Source organism: Temnothorax nylanderi, unplaced genomic scaffold (genome assembly GCF_030848795.1).
Source record: "Temnothorax nylanderi isolate EJ_2023f unplaced genomic scaffold, tnyl_v1.0 TNYL_tig0312_pilon, whole genome shotgun sequence".
Taxonomy (NCBI): Eukaryota; Metazoa; Arthropoda; class Insecta; order Hymenoptera; family Formicidae; genus Temnothorax; species Temnothorax nylanderi.
In genome coordinates this window covers 150,496-165,380 of record NW_027249374.1, presented here as the reverse complement: position 1 = coordinate 165,380, position 14,885 = coordinate 150,496, and the positions used below count along the sequence as shown (strand labels likewise).

Here is a 14,885-nt window from a genome sequence, read left to right as displayed (position 1 = left end):
ACATTAAAACCCTGCCCACTCGCGCCCATCCGCTCGCTGTCCGACGACGCGTAGAATTGTTCAATTGACCCAGAGAAAAATATTCCACGGATTGATGACTGACAGCCCGGTGAGACGGCGTGTTTGTAATTGGCCTCGGATTTTGCCCCGCGCGTATATTTCGGGACGATTGTCGTGCGCCCGCCACACGCATCGGCGATAACGTGCGCCCTGCGCCGACCTGTCCGGCTCGGTTTCTCTCGCTCTCGGGAAATATTTTTTTACAATTTCGCGCCAATTGCCGGCGCGATATCGACCCTCGGCTTCGCGACCTAACGCGAACGTCGCCCTGCTTTATCATCTTTCGCGCTAGTACATTCAGCCTTTACTCGCGAAATTATTTATCGAATCGTTACGGCAAGAATCTTTATCTTTCTGACAAAACTCGTATCAAAAATTAGAGCTATAAAGCCCGCGCTCGATATTTGTGTGAAAAACTTGAAATGTCTGGGATGCTGCGCGTCCCTCGTATATGGCAAACCCGCAGTACAAAAATATTATACAGAAAGGCGAGTGATACTTACGAGAATCCCATTATAATGAAAATTAATTTCGTAATAAGCTCGCGTTGAAATGAAGCTTTTTCATTGATTGCGCGTTCCGCGCAATTTCCGAACGCCTGTGCGCGCTTGCCGACCCTTTTTCGTCGTGAAATTCCATGCGAATCTGTTTAATGGCTCGCTCGCAATCGCGAATAAACGCGGGGACGAGCTTTTTGCAGCGCGGCGTATATATACGTGCACGCACGTGCGTACGTGTGAGCCGCGGCGACCGCACGTTCGTCACACGCGCGCGTTCGTCCTCTCTTTCTCTCTCTCTCCACGTGCGCTTCTGTCACACAGTAGCGAAAAATATAAAATTAATATTGTATCTGATCCGCGCGCGTGGATACCTTCCTCTCTCTCTCTCTCTCTCTCTCTCTCTCTCTCTCTCTCTCTGGGTATCCTTTTGCCGCGATAATCGCGCGATATTGAATCGTCATGAGGCGGATAATTTTTTTCCCCCCTTCTGCGCCCGAGAGATTGCCCGGCCGCGCTGCAGCCCGGCTAAAATACCAGAGTCAATATTTTCAAATATCCGCCCGACGTTTGATATTTGCAAATTATACACGTACGAGGGCTGTGCGTGCGGCGTGAGCGAGCGAGAGAGAGAGCTCGCGAGCCGCGATCCGCGCACGCGATCGGCTCGCGCGCCAGTTTATGAAAGAGAATTCAGCCAATAAATTTAATGCAACGCTAATTTAATCGGAAGAAAATTTCGCCGGGAAATTTTTTTCGGGACCCGCTAATTAATGAGCACCAGCATGCCGCTCTAGAGGAAGAGAGAGAGAGAGAGAGAGAGAGAGAGAGACTCCTTCTCTACACTTTTATTGCGAATCGCGCGGCGGCTTTATTGCCAGCGCGCGGTCGGCAGTAATTAAATGCAACGGACGCGCGAACGTTGCGCAACATATTGAATTAGCGGAGTTGTTTTCGAATCTTTTGCGGAAAACGATATCCGCGCCGATCTCACCGGTAATGTCTGGCGGTGAGTCTTTTATCCTTACCTTGAGAACTCGCGCAATTCATTGTCGTCGTGCCGTTTGGTCCTCCGTTCTGCACCGGCGACGGATACCTGAAAACAGAGAAACGAAATCTGAGCACTCGCGGACTATCAAGCTACCTGTTTGGATAATAAACGCTTGTCACTTAAAATTGTATCAATTAAATATCAATTAAAGTTGTAAAACTATATTAAGTAATTAAGTAATTATTGTTCGTGCATACTTAATGTAAAATATTTTTGGTTTTCAGAAGCGGATGTTTTGGAACACCAGCATATTGCTGCGCAGCAACAGGTAATGCCGTTCAATGTTTGTCTATTTAATGATAAGCTATCTTTTAAGATTTAACGATTTCGTCGGACATATGCATTGTGCGCGGCATATCTAGTTAAAACCGACGTGGAACGTGATAACGGGATTACCGTAATTTCCCCGTATAGTTATTTAATCAATCTTAAGCATGTGTACATATAATTTCGTAAAAACTTCTCATTAAAACGAGCAATCAATAATCTAGGAGCTAATTACGTATTATTTCGATATCCTTTTGTCAGCGTTTTTCCAACATAATTTAACATTTTATCGAATTTTCCTTTGATATTGAAAATATCGAATATTACATTTGACAAACCCATTACGAAAGCGGTACTTAATTTAATTAATTTTCAAATTAGCTGTAATGTTCTTTTAGTTAGCTCTTCCCTGTCACATTTAAAAGGGAAAGAGCCGGAAACGGTTTTTCTCTAATTAAAATTTCCGTAATGTGATTGTCCTTTATCAAGATAGTTTCTTGTGCATGTTTTCATTTATGTCGGTAGCAAAAAGGGGATTGTAAATCTCTTCTGCTTTAATTTACGTTCACGCTCGCGCCGCGATTTCGGATTGTATGTCACACTTTATTTTTTATATATTAATTTCTTTGCGCGATTATCACACAAATATCCCGCTGCCGTACTTTCTAAAGTTAGTACACAGACAAGACAAGTGGATGAAGACTCCTCAAGTTTTATAAGTTTTAGTTCGTATGACGTAACATGGCGCCTCAAACTTTATCCCGAGTTTTTCCTTTCATTTCATTAAAACTTGGCGAGAGAGAGAAGCGTCGTGCAAGTTGGTTAAAAAGCGCTGCCGCAGCGGCGGCGGCGGCGGTTATCGAAGAGTAATTATTGTTGTGTGCGTTAAAAAATTCGCAGGAAGCACGATAAGATGTGTAAGGTACCATTTAATTTACGTTCAACTGCACGACGTATCGATCTCGATTACGTCGCGAGGTAATAAAGATACGCATTAACAATTTAAATACAATGCTGATGCAATGATAACGCACGTCGTTGCGCGCGACTTCATTTAACAGTTACACGATAGCATCGTTCTTCATTTTATTAAAATACACGGGAATAATAATCGAAATTTTTTTTTAAAAGCGCAGAAGGACATATAAATTCTAGGAAATTAACGTTCATGCTGATAATCCCAGAGTGCAGATGGGCAATTTGCATTTATCATGGGCGCGACGTCGATTTTTCAAAATTTATCTTTCCGATATACATGCAGACCACTCAATTAGGGATTATTCGAGGGGAAAAAAAGGAATGTCGATTTATAACAGGAGCAGGGGAGCCCTGTTCCATCTCGCGATGGCGAACGCGCGCACCATTTAATTGATTGTACTCGGCCGCGGACGCGCGCGAACGGCAATTATGATCGCGTCCTCCTCTCTCTATGCCGCCGCGCCGCGCTGCGCCGCGCTGCGCCGCGCCATCCCTCTGTCTCTCAACTAATTATGAGGCACGGTACGCGCTCATGCCACGCGCATCGGAATCATTTTGCGCGGATTACAGATATTATCGGGCGGCCGCGATATTAGAGGCCGCGGGACGGGACGGGCGTCGTCGAGCGACACTTAATTATCGCGCGTAGTCGTGCGAAGAACGTCGTGTCGTTACGACGCGTTGCGAGGCATCGATACGCTGATCGTCAGACCATCGCGCTCGTCTCGGGAACACGTCGGTTGAACTTTAACTGGTATTAACCTTTCTACGCCGCGGCACCGTGGAGGCTGCCTTTTAAAAAACGCGCAAGGCAGGCATGTGCACCGCGATTACGGTGCATTGGCCACGTTTGTTATTCCCATGTATGTAGATTAGCGACGCCTTGATTGATCGTTTCTTAGAGCTTTCTTTATCGCCAAGAGTATGTCACTTCTGCTGTAAACGCATACGCGTATTTTTATATGCGACGAAAGGGTTAACAAGTAAACGTTACCTTACGTCCAAGTATAAATTGCGCGAGCATTTTTTTATGCAAGCTATTACAACAGTTTTTACCAATATTATTCACCATTTCTGGGTGCGGGAAATGAAAAGATGTAATGGCTGCTTAATGACGACGTCTGCGTCGACGATATTTGAAAGAAGACCCAGTGGCAAAAAATCATTAGCGGCATGCTATAACGAGGCGGGATAGGGGATGCCATTGAGATTATAAATAGCGAAGATTACGGAGACGGCGTTGCGCACATGCACACGGAGGTATAATTATATCCTGAAAGTAACTAATCACTTCTTGTTTTCCGTATTGCGAAAGAGGATGTGCCTTGTTCAGATCTATGCGGTGTCCCGGATAAAATCAACAAATTTCTCTACAATTTTAATTATTACTGCAACACAATATGACATAAGAACTACAGTGTGAATAATTCTAAATGGAGTTTCTGTCGTTAAACGCAGCTCCGAATTCACGTGGTCATCGGTTAAATTAAAAAAAGTCGAAAACAGAGATAAAATTATAGAAAATCTAGGCCAGAGTTATGTAGGGAAAGGCCATATATCTTTGCCGCTTTCGATATCTCGCGTTTCGAGCTTGTCAGATGCGAACTCCGTTTCGAACGGCTGCGGAATCGAGCAATTACGGTCTTTGACGTTATTGAGACTCGCACGTATAGAACCGATGCGATGTGCAGCAATGTCAGGATTATCTAATGAGGTGAGATTATCCTCATGGGAAGTCGCAATTAGCGGCTTAATTCGTCTCCGAATACAATCAGGCGCGATCAGACGTTCGTGTCTCTGCGAAGAGACACGTGGAGTTTCGTTCGAGGAATGTCGTGTTCACTCTCGCGTGAAAGAGAAGATCGAGAAAGATTTTTCCGTGTACTCTCTCAGGTTTCCGCCGCCTATTTACGCTCATAAATTTCGTATCGCATATTAACGCTTATAAACGTATAAAAATTGATAGAAAAATAACTCTTATTTTTTTTGTATTTTAATTGAAAGAAGAATATTCATTTCGTGACGTAAACGAAGTGACATAAAATCTGCATATATCTCCGTGTTTAATGTCAGTTGCACAAACATATTGACAAGTAACAGTGGATTTAATGAAGTATGTGTATATGTATAAACTATTATATCGTGATAAAACGGTAAATCATTTCCACCCTCGCGCGATTTGAGACCATAGGAGGCGGGATGAGGGAGGGAGGGGAGAGGGGTACCCCCGGATATAGTAGTAATACGTTCGCAGTCATCGGGTTGGTTTACTCATGGATGGATTCTAAAAGCTCTGTCACCCGACACTGGGGAAAGTCATTCGATGAACCATTGACGTCGGTTGGCGGTGTAGGCTACAGCACAACACGGCAGTGCCTTCTCCCTACAGCGCAGATTGTTGTTGTTGTCGTTTTCGAGTTCATGCGATACGTGTAATACACCCGCGCGGATTTCAACGGCGGCGCAAATATTTTGCACGAGACTAAACGTAAATATCGCCGGCACGCGCGACGATATTTAATATCTCTTTTCCATTATTTCCGTCTATATATTAAAATCCGGATGCGCATTTTCGAAATCGCGGGCGAAAACAAGGACGCGCCGCCGCCGGCCGTGTGTATTGTACGCGAGCCATTTTAATTTTATACCTGCGCATTCAATATCATTTTAGCGCCGCGAGCCGCCAAACCGGGGCTAATAGGCGAAAAAATGTTTTTGTTGTCGACGCATTAATATGGAAGAGCGTGACGTTTTATCGCGGCGATATCAGTTTTAAACGCTATCACTCGAGAATATTTATCCTTTTGGAATTTTGGATATTTTCACCTCACATCTCTCCAACGACACGGGACAACGGATGGGACGAGGAGGGGTCCATTCGCCAGTCCAATCTATGTCTCTTAAATGTGATTGTACATGCGGAATTTGCTCAAATTTCTGTGAAAACGGCCATGATGTCAAACAGAATCTCGAATTAGACATTCGATATATTAAAACTTCAATTAATGTGCATTCGTTCCGTTTTGTTGGTTACCGTTTCAATGTTATTTGTGTGTGTGAGATGTATATGTATATAATATATTATACATATATTAAAGATGCCGACGAGACTTATTATTTATTAGCGCATTCCGCCAGTTTTCATTTTCGACAAGTATAATCTGTTTTTATAAATGTGAATATTTATTTATTAATTATTATTTTGTATCTATGGCCAAAATTTGTTACGTGATATTTCTAACAAAATCTTTTTTCAATACTACTTGTAAACAAATATCCTTTTTTCTCTGTTACAGAATAATTATATTATTTTCACATAAAGGAATAATAAATGATTAAATATTAATAACAGATATGTATAATATGTATCTATATGTTATGGAAAAGAATACTGACAGCTATTAAGCTGCAGAACGAATTTGTATTTATTAATTAATCGTCGTCGGTACGCGCGTTATTTATCGATATGCAATTTCTGATCTCTTTATTTCTTATTCCGGTGGACGAATTAATATCGCATTCATGGGTAATAAGCTGGCCGGCCCGTATCGTAATTGGTAAAGCACCGGGTACCACAAATGCTTTCATCGTGTTTAATCGTACGTTGTCTTGCCTCGAATATACCGTGCCTCCGATCGTGTGCGTGACGCACGACGACGGCGGCAGCGGCGGCGGCGGCGGCGGCGGCGGCGACGACGACGACGACGACGGCATATATTTATCGTGAATTTACGCGGCTGGCACATTGCAGGAAGGAAAGGAGAAGGCAGAAAGACTCACGGCCAACTCGGGTAATAACGTCAAGTCCGGGCCTAAATATCATAATTATCATATCCCCAGACAGAGAGAGGAATCCACCGTTCCTCGTCGCCGTTTCTCCACGCACGTTATCCGCGGCGGTGTAGGGAAACCGAACGGGGCTTTAAACCGTTTTTACCGTGCAATTACAGTCCGCGGAATAGTACGCCATTATCTAGAGACGAGCCTATCAATATTGCACGACCGCGTCTGGATGAAAGGAAAAAAGTTTCCCGCGCCAGCACGTGCGAGCGCGCGCGCCTTCTTGCCTCGCACTTTGTCGTCTTCGGCAAACTTGTGCTCCTGCTCGTAATACGAGCCTCGTATTCCTGAAAACCGCTAGATACCAGTCACTCGATGACGCGCACGAATTCTGCGACGGAGAATTCGTGCTCTCCCTCTCCCTCTCTCTCTCTCTTCTTCTCTCCATATGTATTTTTAAAGAATTTACGTCAAGGCTACGTGACTCAAGGTCGAGCTTCTTTTTTTTTCGCGAGCAATACGTTATAGCAGGACGGTCGTATAAAGCGCATTAAAGCAATTTGCAGTACGCGAAACGGAAATAATGATGGATTTCAAAATTAATGCCGATGATGCGGACCATTCAGTCATTGTCATTTGTCTTGCCTCCAGAGCGAAACGTGACAAGATCCTATTTCAACGCAGTGATTCATACGAGCAGTTGCACTCGTCTCTGAAAGGCGTATCTGCAAATTAACTCGTTTATCAGCCGTTATCTATTTGTGTCAAAGGAGCCTTCGAATGCATCGCGCGTACACGCCGATAAGTTTCCGTACAAGGTGAACTAAAGGAATTAACGAATACAAAATTAAATTGGCGCGAAATTTCAGCGCAGGCTCGGGAATCGAAGATAAATATAAATTTTAGGGCCATTAAGTCGGTAATAATTTTTATGCGAGGCACGCGCCTCCGATGACGGTTTATCTCTCCGTTTATATCTCTCCGTTAAATAAAATATCTCGATATGACGATTATATTATTATTACATCAAATTTAGAGTGACACGCGTTCGTGAGAAGTAATTTTACAATTATTTATATGCATCGCAATAATTATAGTTATTCGCGTTTCTTTTTTTTTTAATCTTACACGAGTAAACGTTTAAAAGTTACAACATCGCGATATAACATGCCTGCATATTTAACATATTACATAAATTATCGTGTATTCACGCAACTGGATTTATTGCGTTTCGCATCAAAGGACACTCGGGGGAATTGAAACTTTAATTACACAAGCTGACGTGTAATATAATTTCTGCGTGCTGCTTGCGATCAACGGGCAGACAAACGTGTCTTACAACGACTGCGAAAGACAACTGCAATGTGACAGAAAAAAGTGAGTGACGGCGAAATAGTTACGTAAAATGTTGCAGCTCTCGGAGTCTTTACGATTCGATAAAACGACCCAAGCGGACTAAGTTAGATTTATTTCCTTCCGTGAGTTGTCAGAATCATTCGTTGCACTTCCATAACAAATATTTATTCGTTGACGGCCTCGTTAAAAAAGAAGGAAAGACAAGAGAAGTCCCCTTCTTCCTTTCTTTCTCTCTCTTTGTCTTTCTTTTCCGCCATCGTAAGGACGAGGGTTCCCGATTTATAAATTACACTCAATTATGTTGCCATATTTCTCTCTCTCTCGCGGGGAAAAAATTCTTCGACAACACACAAACTCTCTCACCCTACTTTTTCAAACGAGACATATGTTGGAAACATGACATATATGTGTAAATATAATTTGCAACCGATATTATTTTTCAACGTGCTCTTTTTCATATTTGATAGATAGTTCTGAGTTTCGATCGATATTACATTCACGTGGAGAATCTGCGAATCACTACATTTTTCGCTTTATTTGTTTTTTTTTTCAACCGCACATATCTGCGAGCACTCAAAAAACTGCAAACGCAATCGTATCGTCGTATAAAAATTATTTTCTGCGTGAAAGTCGATAGAAGGAATACGGCGTCAGGTGTTATATCGCGTCTAGTTCAGCTAAATGTCAATTACCGAGTTATGAAAAAATAAAAAATTTAACAAGACTCTGACGAATTAGAATTAACGAAAATTAATAAAAATTAATGAAAATTGATAAAAACAGGGTCAATGTAAGTCCTTTTAATACGATCGATTATGCTGCAAAAGGGACTACGGCTAAATACATTAACAGCTTCCTCTGCAGCGGGGTTTATTTTCACGAAATCTTCTATCGCGCAAGAAATTACCGTTAAAATGCGTTGCTAATCCTCATAATTGTAGTACGCGCGTTTCCGCCTCTCTCACGAAAAAGTTACGACTAGCTGAAAAAAGTAAGAAAAAGTTGTATCCGCGGAAACGTTGCAAGCAGGGCATACCGCGCGTAAGTGCATAGTTTTATAAACGGTAGATTTTCGCGCTGTAGCCCGCTGAATGATTCATCTCGGGGTGCATTATTACTTAAGGAAACTTAGACCCATTACATTTTTATATCATCTCGCAATGCCATACTTCAGCGCAATTAAATATAATTGTTTATAGAAAAATCTCTGCAAGATACACAATGAAACAATTCTTTAGTAGATATTATTAGTCAGTTCATGATTTTACGATTTTTTTTAAATATTTGCGCATTTGATATTACACGAGTTGTTTTGCAATCACAATACTTTAAAAGTTCATTGCGGAGATTTATTTAAGTCGGAAATTCTAATAAAGCGTCGAAATTTTCTATACCATCAAATTACAATCTTCTGTATAATTTTATATAATAGAATTGCAGTTTATAATACTTTTTATACAATATATTACACAGTGGCTATTGATTTATAAATAATTAAAATTACTCATATCGTGTGAAGTTTATAATTATGCATATACGTTTACCGATCTATCACCTAGTAAATTATTTAACTTTTTCTCTCGATTAGAGATTGATTTTATGCATTATTTTACGTTCGCTATAGCAATGTTATAAATCAGTTAGCAAATTATAACTGCTATGTGCAAACTATTTATTCTCTTACATGTTATATCAATTTAAACAGGTGATTAATTGCCTCACTTGAAAAAATTATGAAATCTAATATTCACTTGAAGAACGAGATTTCTATTTTCGTTTCGATCGGAAAGATATTTATAGATAGAAACTGATTTGTTATTAATCTTTTTATCCGATTTTACGCGCCTCGACAAGAGTAAAATCACGCGACTTTAATAAATTAAGAAGACAATTAAGATTATATATATATATATATAAATCGTCGCATTACACGTCGATCCTATCTCGTTTTGTAAAATCGTGATTTTGAGTTTAACGCGCGATATCATTCCTCTCGAAATGAATAATAGTATAAGTAATAAACACTAATTGACGCAAATATTTTCTCAATCAAGGCGAAGATAAACTCTCGTTTCTCGGATAAACGTTATAGATTTAACATAAGACAATGCCCGTTTATCACTTGGAGACGCAAGGAACAAAATATTCGGCTTACTTCCTAATGCGCCGATTATTTCGCGATAACGCTTCCGCTCCTGCGACTTAGCCATGACGGAGAGCTGTTGTACTTACATCGTTAACTTTGTGCCGTTCACGCGGCAAGGCTGAAGTGCATGTGCATAGACTCTCATTCTCTCTCTCTCTCTCTCTCTCTCTCTCTCTCTCTCTCTCTCTCTCTCTCTCTCTCTCTCTCTCTCTCTCTCTCGCTGCGTCGTAGCGCTATCATCCCTCGGAACGCGGTCGCGAGTCGCGACAGGAGCATCCAAACGCGTTCGTTCCTCTCGCGAGCGAATAACCACTCACTACCAATCCGGCGTTGTGTCTGACACCCGACGTATTTTGTTACGGATATTTCGCGACGGTGGCGGCGAACTGATTTTTACATTGCACCCGACACTTGTTTTTCGTACAATCGCGTACGCATAGCAACACGTGCGTACATGTATACACGTATTCATATATGCGCGCACGCATACCTCGATTTCATTCTCGTGACGAGACGCAAATCCGCGCTGTTCTTCCTCCCGAGCGGACGCCGGACAGTTGTTAGCACGCGCGATTGATCGAGATATTACAAAATGTCGAAATTAAACCGGTGACGACCGGTGACGACGCGACTGGGTACGTTACAAGGTGTTTGGATGGCTCCAGGCTCACGGCCAGGCCGCGCCGTTTTCAAGGTTACTTTGTTTACGTTCGCGCGCCGGCTGGCCCGGCCGCCGCGCCGCGCCGCGCGCCGCTCCGTGTGTTGTTATTTGTTATTCCCCTTCGCGCGATAGTGCGCGATAGACGCGATCCGTACGACGGTCGTTACGACGCGACGACGTTTCGCGGTCGTTCGTCGCAAAATTATATCTCGCGCGCGATTTATTTGTTCGAAGTAGACGGCACAGAAGCATCGAAGCGACGGGACGTGAAAGCATGCAAAAGAAACGACGGAAAAGGCGTCGATATATGTCGACGTTTTTCAATCGTACACGCCATGCGTTTCGCGAAGTTTTTCGCGTTTGAAATATCAATCGTTGAATCTCGATGGTACGCTTTCAGATATTAATTTGACTCGCGTGGTATCACTGCTTCTCACGGGGGAGCGCGGAGGTTGGCGACGCTGTTTCTAACGGAGCCGGAGCGTCGCGCGGAGCGGATCGACTCCGAGTCGCGGCCTCGATTTAGTTGGTAAATTTGGGCGCAAATTAATCTCGTGTCGCGATATCTATCAATCGGGACGCGATATCTATCAATTCGGCGTCGCGGGCGTCGAGCGGAACGCTCGAGCCGAAGCTCGAGCGTGCCTTCGTCGCCGGCTGTTCTTCCGTCTCGCCAAGGTATTCCGCGCGATCTACTTGTTCGAAACAGACAGCGTCTTCTACGCATCGAAGCGGTACGAAAGAACGTCGAGGGAAAGTAGTGGAAAGATATGATCTATCAATTTATTTATCGTACGGACACACACACACACACACACACACACACACACACACACACACACACACACACACACATCTCGATCGTATCGAATTGACTCCACGACGTGTCGCAACCAGATTGACGGCACTGTTTTTAACGGAGCATCGCAGTTAATTTGGGCCGCGGACCAACACTCGCGTCGCGTCTATCCGTCGGATGGCATGAATTTCGATGTCGCGGACGATCGTACGGTCGCGTCTCCTTCGCGTTGCGTTACTCGGGACAATGCCGGGAGTGCCGTGTGCAAAGTGTCGCACGCTCGTAATTAGCCGTATTCTCGCGAATGAGTGTTGCGAGTGCTACGGGGACGCCCGAGAGCAGAAGGAGGAGGCCTGGGAGGAGGCGTCGGGCGACGGCGGAGCAACCGCAGGGTGAGTGACTCTCTTCACGTCGTTTCGTGACGTTTCGTCACTGTCGACTCGATCGTTTATGATGATTTTGCGCGCGACGATTAGCGTCGATTGCGTCGATTAGCGTCGATTGTTTTGTACGTCGCTGTAATTCGTATGTATTTGTGTTTTACAGATCATACGTGGCTCGACCAACTCCGCCGCTGCGCGCCGATCGGTGAGTGACGAGATATTGTTTTATTTTATACCGAGGCAACGATCTGTGAAATCTAACGAGTCTAAACTGATAACTCTATAAAAAAATGATTGCGTCTGATAGACATAAATGTTATTGTATATTGAATCGAGAGAGTAGGAATATTAAAGATAAAATATATGAGATTTTTCATAGATCAGTTGCGTTAATATGGATGGGCTAAGACGAATCAGTATAAATATGAATATTTAATCGTAAGGAAATGCGTGTTGCTGTTTATTTACAATAAATATGCTTGCAAGCGTGAAAATAATTTCACAGATAGAGTAAGCTTGGTAAAAAATGATGGCTAATAGAGTGATTTTTTCTCGATGAAGACTTTATTATCTCTTTTCATTTTTTGCCAAGTCACCAGACTGAAATTTTCAAGAGACACATTTAAGAACATCATAAGACACGATATATTAATGATGTTATTAGACAATTTTTTCAAATATCAAATGTTACAATTGATTAAGTTGTTGAGGTAATTATATAAATGATGAAAAATAAAGGAAAACAGAGAAAAGTAAAGAATATTACAGGCACAGGTAAAATACATTTTTTTAAATGAATCGTCTATTTCAACTCCTTTATGAATTTCATGATGTTCGTATCTCCTGGCTGGACGATGAGGATTGCAGCAAGAAGATTATATTTTGTACATATTTATAATAAAAAATATATAACTATAGGGAGACGCTGTTAATATTTAAATGCATTGCTTTTTCGTTTCTAGATATCTCTTGAATAAAATTTGAGGTTTGGTCTCTTTTTATCTCTAGGATTAAATATTATATAAAAAGAAAAAATATACTAATATGCACATACACACACACACACAGATGTATAACAATACTCGCACACTTTCTTCAATATACATCACTATAATTTTCATACATGTCATAAATAATAAATAAATAAAAGAAAGAAATATTTTATGGTTACATAACGTGTTACAATTAATTCATTTATTAATACATTTAATGATGAACGTACTAATTATTATTAACTGTTTTTATCTATAACGAGTCTGGTTTATCTTAATCTTTTATAGCCCATCCATATTTATTAATAATTTGCCTGTATATTGTTTGAAATATAAAACGATATTTATGTTTATATTAAAAATGCTTGAATGTTGTCCGTTGCCCAAAACATATTGAACAAAACTGAGTATAGATTTTCACGCGCGATTAAATGAATAAAGAAATTTATTGTACGTGATTGTTTGGCGATAACATATTCACGTTTGAATTGCCGTGAGCTTATCAGCGCGTATGAGTAAAGAGCACTTTAAGAAAACGATTGAATGTAGGTTACCGTCGTCGATAATCAATATCTGATAATCAATAATAGATGACAGATCGGTACGCGTGTACGCGTAATTGCGTAACGCGAACACGCAAACTCTATTGGATATCATTGGCCAGCATTGATAGAAAATTGTGGCAAATCGAAAATTATTACGATCTCGACATTCGGGATTTTTATCTCTGTCATTAGGAGTTTTAACTTTAATATTCGGAATACGCCAGTAAAATGTAGGGATGGTTACGGGACACCCCGTGTATTCTACCAGAGTTTCTCACGTACCTGAATATAACAGACGTGAATCCAGCAGGAACGCTTCCCGAATTTTTTTCACCTAGCTACTAGATACGACGAGAATATTTCCTATTCGTGATATTCACCGAATCTTACGCGTATCCGGGATACTTTCGCGTCGTACGATTTCATCATGCCGCCTCGTAGCGAGGGTTTCTTGAGCGTTCTAAGGTAGAGCGACGGGGATGGTTAGGACGAAAGATTTCCGCTGAACTTCACGCAACTTATATCCCAGTGTGCATCATCACCGGAGCGACGCACGTCACTCAGAAATTCTGAGGGAAAAGCAGCTTGTTCGAACATGTTCGAGAAACGGTGGCGTAATGCGAAAGAAACGATGCACTTCGCGAAATGGCTTTTTTTTTTCATTTCTTACGAGATACGTATAGTCTTCGATGAACGAAACGAAGAACTTCGGATTGGAAAATCGTAAAGATTAGAGCCACTTTAGCGTTATCTAAAAAAAAAGTCGCGAAGGCCGTGTAAAACGGATTAAATGAAACGGATAATGACGCTTCGAAGGACATTCATTTCGGTAATCGTAATCTGTCAAGTTTGCTTCTCGGACTGTTCCTGCAGCCGACCATGGCGGTTCCTAAGGTCGCACAAGTTGAAAGGAGATAAAAGATACCGCCAGCCTCGACGTACAGTCGAGCCGGCAACTACCATGGCATAGTCGTGGAATTTTATGGCTTCATATCGGTCTACGTTATATAAGGCACGACGTGCAACGTACATAAAGCCGCATTGAAAGTTGTTAATTAAATAATAAAAATTTTCAATGAATATAAATGTCGGATAAAATTATACCGGTATTTTTACTCAATATTTTATTTTATACGTATTCCTTTTCAAGCCATTAAAGAAATTTATTTAGAGGCGTTTGATAAATCGAACTGTAATATTAAATCTATCGAGCGTCAGTGTCATCGGCATTATTCATTAGTCGATTACGATCGATAATCGGCGATTCAATATTCGCGGTCAAATCGAATAACGCATCGACGCAGGAAATTGATGGCGGCGATGAATATCGAGATTAATGCAAAAGTCATTACAGACACCGTATTCGCGCG

General features: G+C 41.7%; 2 protein-coding genes across 3 annotated transcripts in view; one reads left to right on the top strand and one right to left on the bottom strand.

The window, feature by feature from the left end:
* Positions 1-14,885, top strand: part of Dnmt3 (DNA methyltransferase 3) — a 120,820-nt gene that overhangs the window by 33,898 nt on the left and 72,037 nt on the right. Inside the window, exons 2-3 of one of the 2 annotated variants that reach the window (XM_071719833.1) lie at positions 1,833-1,876; positions 12,142-12,183. In XM_071719833.1, coding sequence (XP_071575934.1) covers positions 1,833-1,876; positions 12,142-12,183 — 86 coding nt within the window. The remainder of the gene's footprint in view (positions 1-1,832; positions 1,877-12,141; positions 12,184-14,885) is intronic. The other variant, XM_071719834.1, reaches the window with a different exon arrangement.
* Positions 1-14,885, bottom strand: part of Tdg (Thymine DNA glycosylase) — a 110,816-nt gene that overhangs the window by 43,693 nt on the left and 52,238 nt on the right. Inside the window, exon 2 of the mRNA XM_071719836.1 lies at positions 1,586-1,653. Coding sequence (XP_071575937.1) covers positions 1,586-1,653 — 68 coding nt within the window. The remainder of the gene's footprint in view (positions 1-1,585; positions 1,654-14,885) is intronic.